Below are 19370 nucleotides of genomic sequence, written 5' to 3' on the forward strand. Positions count from 1 at the left end.
CATTTCTAGTATTCTCTGGGGAGATAACAAAGGACAAGCTAGGGAATGTCTCCAGGGATAAAAGGATCCCTATCATCCCAAGGAAGGAGGACATCACTGAATGACAGCAGTGATGCTTCCTCGTGTTGCTGCAGAGAACTTTAGTTTCTAGAGCATTTCCTCATATCAGTTCATTTGAAAGTTCACAGAAAACTTTGTGAAGCAAACACACTCATATGTCCATTTTGCAGCTGGGGAATGAGGCCTAGAGAACTTCAAAGACTTGCCCAAGACCACATGGCTAGTAACTGTAAGAATTATGCTAGAAATTTGATCTCCTGACACTTACTTCATGATTCTTTCCTTGTTACCAAGTGGTCCCATGTTCCATGGTGGGACTATTGTCTTTATCTAATGGAGGATGACGTTACGACTGAGCCAGCCAGGGGACCAGGCTTTAGGGTAGTGCCTGAAGAGAGGCAGACATTCAGATGAAGGACAGGATCTAGGGTGCAGTACCAGCCACAAGGCGGCACCCACCCCATTCAGATTTATGCACTTCGTAGATATATAGGCTGATTCTATGTTAGAGTTTCCCAAAGACTGTTACGTTTCACCAGATATTCTATGAGAAATAGAGTTCCGTGGTTAAGGTTAAGTAATAGATATTATACTCCCTTTTTTTTTTTTTTTAGAGTATCAATGCATATTAAGGTTCTGTAATTTCTTTAACAAAGAAGTCTATTTGACTTGTTTGAACACAAAACCTTTTCTTAAGGTCACACCTATTACCAGCCCATGAAACTACCAGGAACAACTAGTTTGCTTTGATCAGTGAATTAACGGTTCGAGTTGATATCACATGGGCAGAGTGTTAGGAATTTTTCATGGTTTTATATTTCATTTGTAAGACTGTGTGTGTGTATCTCAGTTGTGAAAGTGTATTCGTGAATGGGCCTCGGTGCTAGTTGTTCCTTCACTCAGTGACCCAGGGTTAGATTGTGCACAGGCCAGCCTGCTAAAGTCCAGAAATTAAAACTGAATTCTCATTATAATAGTAATAAGCCTTTTTAATATTGGACATTTTCACTGGTAAACAACAATAGAATAAATGTCGAGGAAAACCGTGAGTCTGTCTGCTGTCACCTGATGGCATACACGGTTCAAGAGATGGGAGGTCTTTGAAATGAGCAAAGCTGACATTTTATGTGGGTCGTTTATCATCGTCCTCCGTACGGATTGCAGCAGGCACTTGACATTCATGATGGCTGTTTCCTGAGACCTTTACGACCCCCTATTCGTCAAATACCACTAGAGTAAATGATTTTCCTCATAAAACCTTTTTATTCTGGCCCAAACCGTCATGTTCATGGAGAGTTTCACTTTTTCTTTGCATTCATCACCACAGCCATTTTGTACTTGGTAGTTGACAATGAGGGGGAACATGTAGCTCTGAAGTGGTGGCCAGATTTCTGGACTAGCTGACTCATCTACCTTCAATGACCGTTTTGCTAAGAGATTTGGATTTATGTTTCAGAAAAATTGTGAATGCCTACATTTCATAGGTTATTGGAATTGCTCCTAAATATCTAAAACTGTGAATGTAAATCTACAAATGCCAAGCACCTGTTCTTTGGCTTTTCAAAGACAGCTTCACCTTTCACCCTCTGCTGGGAAGCAGGAAGATGCTCTGGCCTGGGGAAGGAAGGAAATGCTTCTGGTTCTGGAAGCTCAAACCCATCTTTACCATTCACAGTAGGGTTTGTTTGACCTTCAAGGCCATGGATATCTCAGCAGCTTCAGGAGAGATTGCTGTACTTTGATGAAAAACCTCTGTGAGTTCTTGGGGTAGGCTAAAAAAATGAGTTTCCCTAAGTTCAGAAAATAGGATTGTACTTGAAACTGCAGCCTGACTCTTCTCCTCCTATCAATCTATGCTTTTGAATATTAATCTAAGGCCACCTTCCCATGATTTATCAGTTTTATCTTTGGGACTCAGAATCTTTTAAAAAAACTGTTTTTCTTAAAATTTTTGGTTATTGTTAAAAGTAAAAGGGCAGGAAGATTTTATCAAACTTGGAAGCTCTCTCTAGATGAATTCCAGAGATACATGTGAGTTGTTAAAGGATGGTTCACCCCAAACAAGATAATCAGGCAAGGGGAGAAATACCCAGAGGCTGTTTTGGGGGTTTTGAAAATATCCCCAGTATTGACCCTGTGAAATAGCTAGGGAAAAAAAATAAATTCTGAAAGACTGATTAGCTATCTTGTTATGTGGACAGCACATTCATATTTAAACACATGATCTTCGGAGCTCTGCAGTTTTCATGAGGATGAATTGACATCATATAACATAAGAGCACATTCTAAAGAATCCAGAGTACATCCAAAGTGGACACATAATTGAGTTTTGGTCCTTAGGACCTCAGTCTGACCAGCCACTGTGGGTCTGAGAGCTACTGGGTGCTAGTGGCCATTAAAGACACCTTGAGGTCAATTGAGGAGGTGGAACGAGCTTGTTCTTATGAAAATTGACTCAAGCTTCCTACTGTGGACTTTCATAAGCCTTGGGAGTGAAATTCTTCGAAGCCTCCCAGAACCATGGATCCCACAAAAGCCTTAACACTAAAGCATTTTCTACATAACGAGTTCCTAGACACACAGAAAAAGCTCAATACATGCTGTTGAAAAACCTTAGTAATATGTTTCTGATGAAAACTTGGGTATTGACCTGCTAGCTGATGGGAACACTCATAGTGACATTGTCCCTACCAGTGGTTAGAGGCTGAAAAAAATCTCTTCGGTTCTCGAGGCTCAAAGCCTGTTCATAGAATGACTATCACGCTCTTTTTCTCTCTCCTGATAGGCTGGGGGAGAAGGGAAACAGGATGGTGAGAGGAGCTCTTAGTAGTCCTGCCAGGCTGGCAGTTCCCTGTCTAGAGAGAAGTTGAGTAATTGGTGTTGTTACTGTCACCTTGTGAGAACATAAAATATTAATGAACACAAAGCTAGGTCAGTAGTCCTGCCAGGTGGGAAGGCCAGGAGAGGTGGGGAAGCTTACCTTCTTGACTTCGTATTTAATGGCGAGTTTGATCCGGCTCAGACTTGGACGGTGGTGATCGGACCAGACTTGGAAGTTCACGTCACCATTTAAAATTGCTTCCACCTCTTCTGTGTCTCGGCATAGGTCCAGCACGCCCACCACAAAATCCTTGCATTGCATAGATAACTTCCTGTAATCGTTCTAATAGAATAAAGAGAAATCAGAGGTGTGTCACACTGAGCCCCACAGACTGGCTTGCCCAGCACAGTCGTATTTATCAGTACCTATTCACCAAGTGTGATATGGAGAGCATTTGAAGCAGGGAATGTGCTGGGTCCAGAAGGCAGGGCAATTTCTCTTGACACAACAGCCTAGAGGACATCTTCTCTAAGCCAGAATTCATGTGTTCCATGGGCCACCTGCAGCAGAGTCACCTTGGATCCCTGCTAAAACTGCAGGTACCAGGCCCTGTCACAGATTTATTGAGTCAGAATTCCTGGAATGAGACCCAGGAATCTGTCTTTCAGTCAAGTTCTCTGATTCTCATGCTTGCCAAAGCCCATCCTGGGCTCTTTCAAAGCAGCAGTCCTTCAATTCTGAGAGAGGAGTAGTAAAAAAATGAACTTTTAAGGCTGGTGGAAATAACGCTTCAGTCATTTACCACCAATCCATAATAGTAATTGCTCTACACAGGAAGTTTACTGGAAAGATACAACTGATGTGCTAAAATTGGGGAAAAAATGTATATGGGTGTGCTTTTTTTAATGTGCTGGGAAATTTATTAAATTGTAAATTTAAAAACCAAATGTAATTTAAATCTAATAGGATTCTTTCTTACTACAAATCCTTTTGTATGTTGAATCATGGCTCCTTAAATTACTTGACTATTGAATAAAAATTTTGGACCTTGCCCTTTTTTTTTTTTTTTTTTTTTTTATCGTGTTGCCTCTGGAGTTCTCTCTTTTCTTCCCTAGGCAGCCTTTCTAAATTATCTTTGAGAGGCTGACTTCTTTTTCTAGTAACATGCCAACTTCTCTCTCCCCCAAACAGACTGCATCAATTCCAGATAATGATCCAAAATGTTGGACAAAAGAGTATTTCTTGTCACTCTCGTACCACTATTCTCCCAAAATATTTTCCTCTAGAGGCTTTCTTATTGGTTTTGTAACTGAAACAAGTCTATTTGGAGTCTATTCAGAAAGGACACAAGAGACAAACATCACTTTCAGTGCTAATTAATGACAGCAGCTTTAGGTTGGTAACTGATAGTTGGTAAATAGTGCAGTTTTGCTTTTCCAGAGCTTGGATTCCTCAGCAAGTAAGTGGGAGCCTAGCAAACTGCAGGAGATCGGCCATTTTTCTGATTTAATGATTCTTGTCTCCTTCCAGTTTGCTGCATCAGAATGTCACTTTGCATTAGAGAATGAGGTAAGTAAATGTTTGTTAGCTAGGAAAAGGATCAAGAAAATGTTTTCAGACAAGAGTGGCCGCCCATTTTTAATATGTATAAAATTTAGGGAGAAGAAGGGAAATGCTAGAAAGAAAAATGAATGACTGCTCAGCTCAGGCAGATTGTCATGGAGAAAAATTCGGGGAAGATACTTTGAATGTTCTAGGTTTTGGCACCTAGCACAGAGCTGGGTGGTGACACAAAGAGCTGCGTTGTGTGTTCCTCCATCCCTGACACCCTTCCTTCCTTCCTTCCTTCCTTCCTTCCTTCCTTCTTCCTTCCTTCCTTCCTTCCTTCCTTCCTTCCTTCCTTCCTTCCTTCCTTCCTCTTCCTTCCTTCCTTCCTTCCTTCCTTCCTTCCGTCCTTCCTTCTTGAGAGCCTACTATGTACTAGGCAATGAAATTGGCAATGAACAAAGAAAATGTGGTCACTGACTAGTGTGAGGTAGAGGAGGCTAGGGATCCACTCTCAGGATTGCACGAGAGTAATGCTAAATAAACTTGCTCGTGGCTTGTCCCAGCTAAGAGATTCTGAGAGCCCTGATGAACCAGCAGTGGGAGGTTCAAGGGACACTGGGCTCAGGAAAATGGACAAGAAGGGTCACCTTATCACATGGACCCATTCAACTCTGGTAGTCCCGTTGCTGCAACACAGTTTCCCTGAATCTTTGGCTCTTTGCTCCATCAACTTTATTGTCTCTTTCTCAAGAACAAGGAATCTCTGAATATTGATGTCTGTTCCTGGTAAAACACAAACCTCTCTATTAGTAGACAAGACCTCATCTCTTGGTGGTAATGCCTATCTAGAGCTAAATGCATGGAAGGATACAGCAAAGAAGTGGAAAGGGCTTGACCCAGCTCTTGGTCCTTGCTCCCTGTGCTAGGAGCAAGTTAGAGTGTACTGCCCCAGAGCCTCTGCATGTCTCTGGGTCCAGTGCAGTTCAGAATACAAGGCATCATTTCACTGGAGATTTTCACTTCTCTGGGTTCTTTCAGCTAGCTTGGCCATAAAAAGGGGAGATACACCAGATCAAGTAGTTACATTTTTATCTCCTGCATTAAACACTCAGGCTGGAAGGCAGCAAGCCTGGTGTTTGCAGATGGAAGAGACAAAGAGACCCTGTGTCTGCCAGGAAGACGGAGATGACGTGGATATGAATAGCTACACAGAGGAGGGTCATGGCCTGGCCCAGGCTTACCGGAGAGAGCCTTAGGTGACCATCTCTGGGGGATTATGATGACTATGGTTTGTCATGGGTGACCCTGAGCTCAGTGAGCCTTCTAACGCACACTCCTCAACTTTAGTTGGAGGTGAATGAGACACATCTGAGACTTAGCAGATGCCCTTTAAAATTTACTTAATATTCCTGCACATCGAAGTCTGCCAGTTATAGTGGGTGACAGATGTTCTACTTGCTTATCACTCTCAATCCTTGTAAAAACCTCGTGATGGAAGGTCTACCAGCATACTTACAAATGGAGAAACTGAGATTCAGAAAGATAAACGAATAGACTGAATCCACTTTTCCTTATATGCTAGTCTTCCCTTATCTGTAGGGGATATGTTCCAACACATATCCCCAACACAGATCCAGTGGATGTCTGAAACTGTGGATAGTACAGACCCCTATATTTACTATGTTTTTAAAATACATACATACCTATGATAACATTTAATTTATAAATTAGGTATAGTAAGGGATTAACAACAACAAAGAAATAACAATTATAATAAAACTTATGTGAATGTAACATTATTAAGTAAAGTAAGGATTACTTGAACACAAGGACTGTGATGCCACAAAAGTTGATCCAATAACTGAGATGGTACTAAGTGGCCAACGGGTGGGTAGGTATACAGTGTGGATACTCTGGACAAAGGGATGACTTACGTCCCAGGTAGGATGGCGTGAGATTTCAACACGCTACTCAGAACAGTGTGTAGTTTAAAACATATGAATTGTTTATTTCTAGACTTCTCCATTTAATATTTTTGGACTGTGGTTAACTGTGGGTAGCTGAAACTGTGGAAACCGAAACTGTGGATTTGGGGGACCATTATATTAGTCATTTACTCATCTCTGTGTCACTCTCTCACCTTCCCTGAAGATGTTTGCTCCTGTCTCACTGTCACTCTCCTAACATTACTGCTTCTGTTGTTTTTGGTGGTTTCAATACCTAGGAAGATGACCCTCCTGTTACTCTGTTTTCTCATTTCCTTGACAACATCTTTTCTAACAACCTTATCGGCAACCTCTAACTCCATCGTTCATTCTCTTAGTTGTTGCCAGTATAGCCATGATCCTCAGTTCAAGTCTCCCTCTATCTGTCACTACCGCTTGTATGTCCAGTTCACTCCCGGTGAGGCCCTACCTCTAGCATTCCTTTGATTCCTACAAGCCATTGACCATACCACCTTTTCACTGATTTTCATTCCTCTTAGGTCCCTGTCTTCCTTCTTGCAGAGATTATGTTTCATTGGCAATCATTATAATCTGTTTCTGGAATGGTTGTACCATTTTACATTACCACGAACAAATTATGGGTGTTCCAGCTATTCCATATTCTTGCCAGCACTTGATATGGTCAATTTAATTTCTGTGTAGTGTTATCTCATTGTGGTTTTAATTTATATTCCCTAATGCCTAATGACATTGAGCACCTTTTTATGCGCTTTTTTGCCATCTTTGTATCTTTGATGAAGTGTCTCTTTTCAAATCCTTTGTCCATTTTTTTAAAAATTGAGTTTATTTTCTTATTGAGTGTTGAGAGTTCTAATATATATTCTGCATATAATTCCTCTTAAGAGATAAGGTTTGTACAACAAGTATTGGCAAGGATGTGGAGAAAAGGGAACCCTTGTACATTGTTGGTGGAATTGTAAATTGGTGCAGCCACTATGGAAAACAGTATGAAGGTTCTTCAAAAAATTAAAAAATAAACTACCATGTGACCCAGCGATCTCACTTCTGGGTATTTATCTGAAGAAATCCAAAACACTAATTTAAAAAGACATATGCTTTCTTGTGTTCATTGCAGCATTATTTACAATAACCAAGATATAGAAGCAACCTAAGTGTCCATCAATAAATGAATGGACAAAGAAGAAGTGGTACATATATACAATGGAGTATTATCTCAGCCATAAAAAAGAATTAGATCTTGCCATTTGCAACAACAGAGATAGACCTAGAGGGTAGTATGTTGAGTGAAATAAGTCAGACATAGAAAAGCAAATACCATATGATTTCACTTATTTGTGGACTCTAAAACAAACAAAACAAACAAACTCATGGATAAAGAGAACATTTTGATGGTTGCCAGATGGGTTGGAGGTTGGGGGGATGCATGAAAGTGGGGAAAGAACTAAGATGTACAAATTGCTAGTTATATAAATAGTCATGGAGGTGTAAAGTACATCATAGGGAGTATTGCCAATAATATTATAATAATAAATCGTGGTGTCAGGTGGGTACTAGACTTATCAGGGTGATCACTTCATAAGTTATATAAATGTCTAATCACTGTGTTGTATACCTGAAACTAATATTGTATGTCAACTGTAATTGATAAAAAAAAGATAAGGTTTCTAAATATTTTCTCTCAGTATGTGATTTCAGTCTCTTAACAGTATCTTTCAAATAATAGAAGTTTTAAATTTTGGTGATGTCCAATTTATCACTTTTTTTTCCTTTTATAATTATACTTTTGGTGTCATAGCTTTTTTTTATTTACTAAAGTGGGATTTCTTAACACAAGGTCACACATATTTTTTTCTCCAATATTTTCCTCTAGAAGTTTTATAATTTAGGTTTTATATTTAAGTCTGTGAACCATTTTGTGTTAACTTTTGTATAAGATATAAAGTATAGGTCAAAGTTCCTTTTATTGCATATGGATGTTCATATGCTTCAGCTTCATTTGTTGAAATATTTTATCTTCATTGAGTTGCTTTTGCACAATTGCCAAAAATTGTTGGCCATATTTGTATAAGTTTATTTCTGTGTTCTTTATTCTGTTTCCTTGATCTATATATCTATTATTTCACTAGTATCCACTATCTTTATTTTTATGGCTTTATATTAAATCTTAAAATGAGGTACTTTGAGTCTTCTAACTTTGCCTTTTATTTTTCAAATTGTTTTGGCTTTTCTCTTTTCTTTCCTTTATATATATATTTTTAATAAGCTTGTTCATATCCACAATAAATTCTGCTAGAATTTTTATTAGAATTGTGTTAAGTCTATAGATATGTTTGGGGAGAACTGACATCTTAACAATATACTGAATCATCCAAATTATGGACATGGGATATTTCTCCATTATTTAGCTCTTCTTTGATTTCTTTCATTAATGTTTTATAGCTTTCAACATGTAGATGCTACATATGTTTAACAAGACACATATCTAAATATTTCATTTTTTAGCTGTTGGAAATATTTTTCAAAGTGTTTGGTTTCTAATTTTTTGTTACTGTATGTAGAAATATGATTGATCTTTTGTGTGTTGACCTTATATCCCTATGACCTGGCTAACTTCACATACTGGTGCTTTACAGATTCCTTGGAATTTTCTACATAGACAAGCATGTTTGCAAATACAGATTTACTCTTGAATGAATACTTATCTTAGACATATTTATTAATATTACTAATAAAATGGTCAGCAACTTGCTTTTACATTGGTTTGAAGATTTACAAAATATTATTTCTAGGAACTATGTTGCCAATAATTCTTTTGCTGGCTTCAACCTAGAATTATTGGCTCAGAGCTTTTTATTTGGTCAATGTATTGAACAGTTTTTGAATATTCATCTACCATTTCTTGTGCTCTGCTCAACACAGGTGTTAACAGATTCTTTGATTTTCTGCTTGTCCAGAATTTCTTCCCTTTCCTTTTGGTCCATAAGTTTCACAAACTCATTTATTATTGAGATTAATCTCTGCTTCCAACACAGACAACAAACCAAAACCATTTAACATGGTGTGTTGATATTTTTGAATTGTTGGTGCTGATACTATTGTTTTGACAGCACTAATTTCAGGAAATTATTAGTTTCCTTGACTTTGGTCAAAAACCCCAACTCTCAAACCTTTTCAAAGCTACTGACAAACTTAAATTAGAAAAGAGAGAAGCATATTACTCTCATTGGTCAAAAGTTAAATTAATTTCTCAGACTGATGCTATGGAGACACCCACATAATACAGGATAATTAACACTCATTCCTCAATGGAGACCTTAGAAATTAGATTGAAAAAGAGTGTGGGAGTGTGGGCCTCAAATTTACTCCCCCCTCTCTTCTCTTCAGAGAGAAGGAATGTTTATTGAAAGCTCCAACTGAAGTAAAAATTAGGATAAATTAACATAAATGTGCATATTGTAAACCTGGAAGATTTTCTGCTTTTGACATTTAGGCCGAGTTTTTTTAAGAAACGATTACAGTAATCGTTTACAATAAAAGTATTCTAAACATTTTGGTATTTCATTAGATGATTACATTTACCCTATAAAGCTGATAGTATTATTATTCCCAAATAATAGGAGGACTGAGAATTGAACATTGGATTTAGCAACTTGGAGGTAGTTGGTCACCTTGATGGGAGCACTTTTGGGAGAGTAGAGGGCATGGCTGGTTGAGAATTAAAGAATGAGAAAAGAGAAGAATTGGAGCCAGTTATATAGACAGCTCTTTTGAGGAGTTTTATTGCAAAGGAGGGCAGGGAAATGGATAAGTACCTGGAGAAGGGTCAAAAGAAGCTTTCTTTCTTCTGTCTCTTGTCCCTCCCTCCATCCCTCCCTCCCTCCCTCCACCTGTTTGGAGAAATCATAGTATTTTATATGTTGATGGGAATGTTACAGTTGATAATTATGCTAATCATTGTATATAATAACAGTAGATCATCATGTTAATTCATAGCACATATAATGGATGATTGGATATAGTATATATGTGGAGAAATGAATTTAGATAGAATCACATATGGTTTATAGTAGAAGGAAAGTCAAGTATATGGATGAGGATGCTAGTAGGTGGATGCATTGGTAGTGGGAATTTTCTTTCTATTCAGTTTTTTTCAGTGAAAAAGGAAGAAAAGTTACCAGCTGAGAGTAAGAATTGGAGAGGAAATGATAGAAATTTGAGGAGAGGAGGTCTGAAATGGTTTTTAAGGGAATTTAAGAGTAAATGGATTAGGGAGATAGGATATGATTGCTGGAGAACATTAAGGGCCCATTTGAGGTTCATGGTCAGAAATTTAAAATGAGCCTAGCTGATATGGTTGATGTTTTTCAACCACATTTACCTCCCTGGGTGCTGGCATGGAGTAGGTAGAGAATTAGATTTTATCAGGATTGTATTACAAAGAATACAACAAGAAAAGGGCAGAGGAGTTGAGGTGTTTGTGACAGAGATTATAATGATAGTTCATGGAACTGAAGCTGATATGAAGGGATACAGGACTTCCAGGGGAGAAGAAAAGTGGAAAGATGGTGAGAAAAACAAGACCCAACTAGTTATATGTTGTCTGCAAGAAACCCACTTTAAATATAAAGTTGGCATTTTCTTATAAAACTGAACATATTCATACTATATGATCCAGCAGTTGTGCTCCTCAGTATTTATCTGAAGGAGTCAAAAACTATGTCCACACAAAAACCTGCACGTGGATGTTTATAGCAGTTTTATTCATAATTGTCAAAATTTAGAAGCAGCCAAATTGTCCTTCGGTAGGTGACTGGATAAATAAACTGTGGTACATTCAGACAATGAAATACTATTCAGCACTAAAAAGAAATGAGCTATCAAGCTGTGAAATGACATGTAGGAACCTTACATGCATATTAGTAAGTGAAAGAAGCCAGTCTGAAAAGGCTACATACTGTATGATTCCAACTATATGACATTTTGGAAAAGAAAACTATGAAGACAATAAAAATGTTAGTGGTTTCCAAGGCTTAGTGTGGAGGGAGGGATGAATAGGTGTAGCACAGAGGAGAGGATTTTCAGGGCAGTGAAACTGTTCTGAATGATACTATAATGGTAGGTACATGTCGTTACACAGTTATTCAAACCTGTGTACAACACCAAGAGTGAACCTTTATATAATCGATGGGCTTTGGGTGATAGTGTCAATGTAGGTTCATCAATTGTAACAAATATACCACTTTGTGTGGGGTTGTTGATAATGGAGGAGACCGTGCGCACGTGTGCGGGTAAGGGGTGTGTGTTAACTCCATACGTCTGCTCAATATTGGCGTGAAACTAAAAATGCTCTAAAAATTAAGTGTATAAAGAAAAAGATGTTTAGATTAGTGAGTTGGAGGTCCTGGGGAGAGGCAAAAGATTGACAGAATTGGGATATTAGAGGGAGATGGAAAATTTGAGCAAGTAGTCAAGAGAGAATGAGATGTGACGCTTGGATTATGGAGAGTTTGCACTTATTGATGACAGCTGTAGGCTCAAGTAGGCTCATGGTGACTAAAGTTAGGCCACTGGAAGAGATGAGTTTATTAAAACTAAGCCAGGGTGTTAGAAGGATGATCTGTGTATATGCTGAAGTGCTAAGAATTTAAATAGCAGAAACTAAAACTATGGAGAAATGACAGAGTGACCCATTGCTGTAGACTGCAATGATGAGGGTTAATGGGTGATATAATTTGATGAAATATGATTCAAAGCTCAATATTCTTAAGGTGGAGACAAGGAGAAAGATCTGGAAATGATAAAGAATATCAAGAGAGATACATCTACTTTTTATGCTCCATAGTACAAGGACTGTGGGAGCAAATCCTGTCTGTCTCACTTGAGAAGGCTGCTGGGGAAGTGTGTCCTTAGTGGACTCAATCTTTAGGAAGAGCAAGAAGGTGATGCATCTCTAAGAGGAGGAGCAATGACGGGAGATTTCACTGAGGAGGAACTACGGCTTTCGGATGGTGAAGTGGGAGGGTACCTGGAGATGAAGGAGGGGAATGTGAGAATGGAGTGGGGATATGAGGAGTCTTATGGAGAATCGATTGTAGGTTCTGAGAGATGATTTGAGAGACAGTGGCAATGGCATAAAGAAGGATTAAAGCACTTAAATTACATTGCAAGGAGTCAGTGAGGCAAAGCAGGTGAAGTGCATAGCGCAGTGCTGGGCAGGCACATAGGTCATGCTCAATACCTTTTAGCTAAGAAAGGACTTTAAAGCCACATCCTGTCCTCCAGCAATCCTTTCTACATGTCCCCTTACTCAGTTGATGGATGAGAAAATGGAATGTGAAGATTTAACACACATGGCTGAGCCCTTATTAATTGTAACTAGAATCGCTGAAATGATTAGTGAATGTCAGGTGCTCAGTTAGAACCTGAGCCTGGTGCTCATTATTGCAGATGAAAATTGAAAAGCTTCAGTCCACATTTTAGCTTTCATGCATATACTTAATGGTTTCATTAACCTTCACCATATCAATAAGCCCATACTCTGAAGGATCGTAACAGGCAGATATCCCTTAGCATTTAATCTCCATGTAGGAATGCAGATCCAAGGAAGGTGATTCAGGTTCAGCACATAAGTCATGTAGTTAGCATTTCTCCCCTTTGTTTTCTCAGGGGGATTTAGATGGCTCCGAGGTCCTCAGAATCCAGGGTTCTGCCCCAAAAGTAGAGCGTGATAAGGCTGGCTCCCTGCTCCAGTAACCCTCTCAAAGGGCCGACTTTCCACTTCTGCCACTGGTTACCTGCTGCCTCCTTGAGTTTATTATTTGCTTTCTACGGGAGGCCTTCCTTTATTAATCCTGAATTTACTCTGTGCATTTCCCAACGGGGTCTCTGTGTTTTAAGAGTTTCAGGATTAGGGAAAGATGATTGTATGTGAGCCATTGATGATCTTAGAATTTTTCAGAACAAGCCTGATCAGTCTTTTAATGAGAAGGATGAGTGGATAGTTAGTGTTTGGGCTCTAGAATCAGTGTCTGGATTCAAATCCCAGTTCTGTTGTATACTGGCTATATGATTTTGAGTGTATAACTTAATGTCTCTGTGTGCTCTAATCTGCATAATGAGGGTGATAATGCTATTTACTTGAAAGGGCTGTTGCAAGGAATAAGCTAAACAAAATAATTCATTTCAGTTGCTTAACACAATATATGACAAGTATTAGCCAATGTTATGTTATATGGCTTATAGGTTAGAGGGTATAAACACAGCAATTTCTTTTGGGGTATGGATCTTCAGGTACTTTTTTCTAACAAAGCTGACTCATACCTCATTGGATTCAATGCCACAGCTTCACCCTGTGTCAGTCCTCAGGAGGAAGGTGCAGGCAGCACAGCAGAACAGAAGCTGGGAGCATGGGTTGGAGCAGAGTCCTTGATAATTCACAGTGCAGGTGCAGGTCCCTGGGCACTGAGCCTGAATCTGCAGGTAACTGCACTGGCTTTTTTAGCCAGGCAATGTTGACAATGTTCTATTGATACTTTGGTTTCCGACTTGATTTTCGGTTTACTCAATTGGCAGCTACTGACATTGTAAGGGGCTCCTTAATCCAGCATCATGACATTGTGAAGTCTCTGAAGTAATAGATTGCTCCGCTTGTTGATTTTGTAACAAGTCTCCTCCGATGGATTCAGAGGCTTGCCTAAGCAGAGTAGAGGCTGTCTCTCAAGGAAACAGATAAACAACTCAAGTATTTTTTATTCACTAGTTCAGCAAGTATATTTGAGTGCCCACTGTGTGCCAGGCACTGGGGATACAGACTTAAATAAATCATAGTCTTTGCTTTTGAGGAACTCAGAGTCTTTTTAGAGAGAATGACAAGTAACCGGGTAAGGCCCACAAGGTGACATAAGTGCCTTGAGACATGCCACCCGGCTATAGGGGACTTTCAGGAGGAGGCAGAGTATAAACAGACCTGAAGATGAATAGAGCTAATAGAGTGAGGCAGGTAATGGGGAATGGACATGCCAAGAAGAGGGACTGGCAGGTGCAAAGGCTCAGAGAGGAGAGAACATTCACCAGTGTGTGGACCGTGTGGTTACTAACTACTTTAACCATAGCATGGTTATGCACAGGTTATGCACATTATCCAATGTTTTATATAATTTCTCATGGTTAAATAATACACATGAATGTGCTAATGCATCTAGAGAGGAATTCATGTCTATTCTCTACACATTCTTACCCAGATAAAAACGCTGCTTGATTCTCTCTTGCTGAGTACCTGGAAGAGCGTCTTCTCAGCTTTGCCTTTTCTGCTGGAACCACAGGGAACCAAGACTGGAAGGCAAGCCTGCCTGTGTGAACCTTGCCCAATCCCCATACCTTCCAGCCACCTGGCCTCCCTAGGAGACTCCAGGGCTCTCTTCCCTCTCTCCGAATGTTCTCTCTTCTTGTTCTATCCCTCCGTCCCATACCCCTCTGTTTATCTGTCTCTGTCTCTCCTTCTCTATCAATCAAAGGTCATTGTGAGTCAGTGGAGAGTGAGGCAGACATAGTTGCTGCCCTCATGGAGCTGGCAGACCAGAGGCAAAGATAGACAGTGAAGGTCCTACAGCTCCATTGTGGAGTGATTGCTTCAGGCTGTGACTTAGGAAGTCAGTCGGGCTGTGTGAGTTGAAAGAGAAAGAAGGACCGTCAGGGAGCCCAATAGTTCACTTGCAATAGAAGCAGCTCCACCTTTCCTCTGCCTTCCTGCCCTGTCCCCACATCGGTTAGCCACATAAGTATGATTAGTTGATCTCTGTGCCCATTAGAATGGGAGACAATATTAAAAATAGGACTGTTATAGTTACTACTATTAGTAATTTATTAAATGTTTATTATATGCCAGGCCCTGGGCTGCATGCTTTGTATATTTAGCTCATTGAATTCTCATGACAAAACCAGGAGGTAGATATTGTCATCATTCTTTTTTTATAGATAGGAGAACAAGGTCAGAGACTTCAGTGGCAGTTGGGATTTGCACTTGTGTATGGCTGACTCCAAATTTTATAATCTTAAGACTGGGAAGTAGTCATCTGAGAAAAATACCAACTGCCCTGGCATGTGCTCTAAAACTCTGAGCAGCACCCTGAAGGGCAGTTTCAAGATCCTTCCTGGCAAAGAGGAAGAGAGAGACGAGGGCCTCTTGGTAAGAGGCAGAGGTACTGAAACTGAGTAAGGCAGTGCCCTGTGCATCCACACACAGGGGATGGCCAAGGAGGTGAGACTGGCTGAGCTCAGGGTGCTGAGTGTGCCTCATACTCTGTAACCAACAGGTGTGTGGGCAGCCAGAGTCAGAGTGGAAGTCATCCTTAATGGGACCGGTCATTCCTGTTGCTCCCAAGGCCCTTAGCTTCTTATCACAGTGCTAGTCTGTCTACTCCCCAGCATCTTTTTTGGTCTTATGACTTCCACCAGGGGGTCATCCTGTATTCTGTAACAGGTGCCCATACCTCATCCAGGATCACTGTCTTCATGGTGCATGAGAAGTTATGGGAATAGGAAGGAAGCAGAGAGTTTACAGTTTCCTCATTGCGGTGGCTGGAGGACTTTGCAGCTCATTCTACAGATACACAGAGAAACTGAAAGTGGCAGGATGAGATGGTATTGCTTATGCCAGCTGAATTCCAAAAGGGACATGGTGACTGCTGTTCATAGTACACTGGATTTTAGCAAGCATTTTGGGGGTCTGTTTGTTCTGTTGGAACTGAAGCATACAATATAGCTGCAAAGAGTGCTGAATTAACAATTTTCTGTTTTTGGATCCTTCCAAAGCTTCCATCTACAAGCACACCTAAGCCACTTTGGTTCATGGATTGGCTCGTGGAAGAACTCATGTATTCATTAATCATGATTTCATTAACCAACAAAAATGAATAGAGCTTTACCACATGCTAAGCACTGTGCTGGGACCTTGGAGATCCAGTGAAGACTGAGGCTGGCCTGGCTGCTGCCCTCACGGAGCTGACAGACCAGAGGGAAAGTTAGACACTGAAGGTCTACGTCCGAGCGTCATGAGGGTCGCTCTTTTTCTGCGAATTAGCCCTGAGTTTCTTTACACCCAGTCTCAAAGTAATTCCTAGGAAAACATTTGCTTTCAAATAAACCCGGTTGGTAAGCAGTTGAAATAGTATGAGCCTGTTAGCTCAAAAGCTTGAGTGCGTTCCAGTAATCCATCCTTAAAATGATGTTTCACTCAGTTCAGCAGGAGCTTATTGAGCCTGCTGTGTTCTGGAAGCTGTGCCCAGTGCTGGAGATGCAAGGAGGAGTGAGACGTGGTTACTGCTCACCTATGGGGGAGATGGCACCCAAGCCAATTGTTTTACTATTATGTGGAAGTGCTAGTCGTTCATGCAACAAATATTCATTGAGTACCCACTCTGTTCCAGGCACTGTTCTAAACCTTTGAGATAAGCAGAACAGACAGAGTTCCTGACCTCATGGAGCTTATATTTTATTGGGGGCATGGCGACTGCTGATTGCTCTTTTATATAGAGGCAGGAACTCCCTGAAGGAGTGATTTTGGATAGAGAATTGAAGTTGTCAAAAGCGGAGGAACTACATAGATTAATGAGGAAAGGGTGTTCCAGACAGAGGGTCACCAGTGCAAAGAAGGAGAGTGTCTGGTGTTTATGAGGACTGTTGAGGATGCCAGTTACTGGGTCAAAGTAGGCAAGCAGGATAGCAGGAATTCAGGCCAGAGGAATAGCAAAGGACAGATGGCCAAAGCCTTCATAGGCACTTGCCAGGAATGTAGTTTTACTCTGGTGAGATGGGAGTCATTGGAGGGTTTCTCAAGAAATAGAGTTAACATGATCTGATATGCTTGAAGAGGATCAGTGTGGCTGCTGAGATGGGATAGATTGTAATGGACAAGAGCAGAAGCATGAAGACCAATTAAGAAGCTTTTGCAGTTACCCAGGGGAGAGATAAAGATGGCCTGGATCAGAAAGGTAAATAGTCAAGGGGTGAGAAGTGTAGAATTCTGGACATCTTTGAAAGATAGCACCAAGAGGATTTGTTGATGAATTGGATATGAAGAAAAAGAGATAGGATGACTGAGGTTTTTGGCTTGAGCAACTAGGAAGATAGTTACCATCTATGAGATAAGCACTGTGTTAGATTTGTTGATTATTTACTGGAGATCTGCTTCCTCCTCCCCTTCTGCATGAGACCAGTATACTTCCTTCACCATTGATGTTGGGCTTGGTCATGGGAGTTACTTTAGCCAACAAAATAACAGTGTGCGGCTTCTAAACCTAAGGCATCATGCATTTTTCCCTTGGTCCTCTGGGAGTTCTGTCTTTTACCCATAGAATAATGTGACCTAGGTTGCCACTACCTTTTTACCCTGAGCCCCAGAGTGAGGCTTGTAGAGCAGCCGCCTCTTGTGACCCACAGACTTGTGAACATGACAGTAAATGATGATGTGTGGACTATTGAGTTTTGGGGTGATTTGTTACACAAAATTATTGTGGCGATAACTGATTGATAAAGGAACTTAGTTAGGTAGGCTCAGTGCTTTGGGACCTCAACATCAAAGATGGCCTCTTAGCCCTGTCTGAGTATTCAGGGAAGTTGCCCTGGAGGAGACAAGTTGTTGCTGAGTCTTGAAAGGTAAATCAGATTTACCTAGTTCAGGAGGTGGAGGAAGTGCATTCTAAATTGGAACATAGCATAAGCAAAGGCATAGAGAGTCCAAAAAGCATGCTATATGAATATACAGGGAACTATGCAAGTAGAGGAAGAGGCAGCAGAGGACAATGAGTCTGGAGTAGAAAAGACTTAGGCCATGGAGGGCTTTGTGTTTCCAGATAATGACCTTGGACTTTATATTTCATTTCACATGCAGCGAGCAGCCATCAAACCTTTTTTAAGTGGGAGAATGGCGTGATCTGATTTGCACCTTGGTAGGCAGCTTCAGTGTTGGGGAATATTGTAGCCTAGAGGTAGGATTAAGGTGGGAGCTATTGTAATTATCTGATCAAGTGCAGTGGTAGTAAGGATGCAGGGATGGAAATGGATTGGGGAAACAGTGAAGTTTTAATACCAACAGGATTTAAGGTGCTGAGAGAAAGCTAGAGCTCAATATGTGACATGCTTGGGACATCAAACACTGGGAAGAAATTCTCTGACATGTTAACATCTGATGTGATTATAGATAAATTTTCTTCTTAAACACAAATTAATTTTCTAATTTAATTGAGCATTACCAATATAATCAGAAAAAAATTTTGAGTGTGTTATGGTGTTTAAACCTGTTTTCCTTTGGACCAAGTTTGCTGAACCCTTAAATATCAGTGTTGGAGAGGGGTATCCATCCTTGGTTCTGTCCTGGCAGAAGCTGAAGTCTTCTTGATATCTGATATCTTTGTTTGTTTTTTTAACATCATATTAAAAAGAGATACAAAAAGAGGTTCAGAGGAAACGTGTCCTGTGCATGTTATTTGTACTAACTGTATATTGTGAAAACATTTCAGAGAAACACTAATTTAGAATTGACATCACCAGATAACATACCCTTCCAGAAGATTATGCCATGACTCACCTCATTATGGATTCAGAATAGTAAATGTTCATGAGACTTGTTTTGAAGGGTAATTACAGCATAACATGTATAGAAGTAATTTTTTAAAATTTGCTTGTGATTGCTGAAAATGCTATTGATTAAAAGAGGTTAATAACTAGATGGCAAAGTAGCAATTTAAAAAATGTAGAGCCCTGCTAATTATAAAACAAAAACCAAAGTTAGGCATATCAGTAAAGTAGTCCTCCCTTGTTCATGGGGCCTAAGTTCTAAGATCCCCAATGGATACTTAAAATTGCAGATAGTATCAAACCTTTTATATACTGTATTTTTTCTTATACATACATACTTATGATAGTTTAATTTATAAATTGGAAACAGTAAGATTAATCAATAATAAGAGAACAATTAT

The 19370-nt window shown here is 39.9% G+C and overlaps 1 protein-coding gene across 4 annotated transcripts in view; it reads right to left on the minus strand.

Annotated features, from left to right (window-relative positions):
• Nucleotides 1–19370, minus strand: part of TRPC7 (transient receptor potential cation channel subfamily C member 7) — a 126143-nt gene that overhangs the window by 81660 nt on the left and 25113 nt on the right. For 2 of the 4 annotated variants that reach the window (XM_039836096.1, XM_039836095.1), the window contains exon 3: nucleotides 3041–3223. The exons of the other annotated variants lie outside the window; for them this stretch is intronic. In XM_039836096.1, the coding sequence (XP_039692030.1) occupies nucleotides 3041–3223 (183 nt within the window). The remainder of the gene's footprint in view (nucleotides 1–3040; nucleotides 3224–19370) is intronic. 4 annotated transcript variants of the gene reach the window in all.

This window comes from Pteropus medius, unplaced genomic scaffold (assembly GCF_902729225.1).
Source record: "Pteropus medius unplaced genomic scaffold, Ma_sr-lr_union100, whole genome shotgun sequence".
Classification (NCBI taxonomy): Eukaryota; Metazoa; Chordata; class Mammalia; order Chiroptera; family Pteropodidae; genus Pteropus; species Pteropus medius.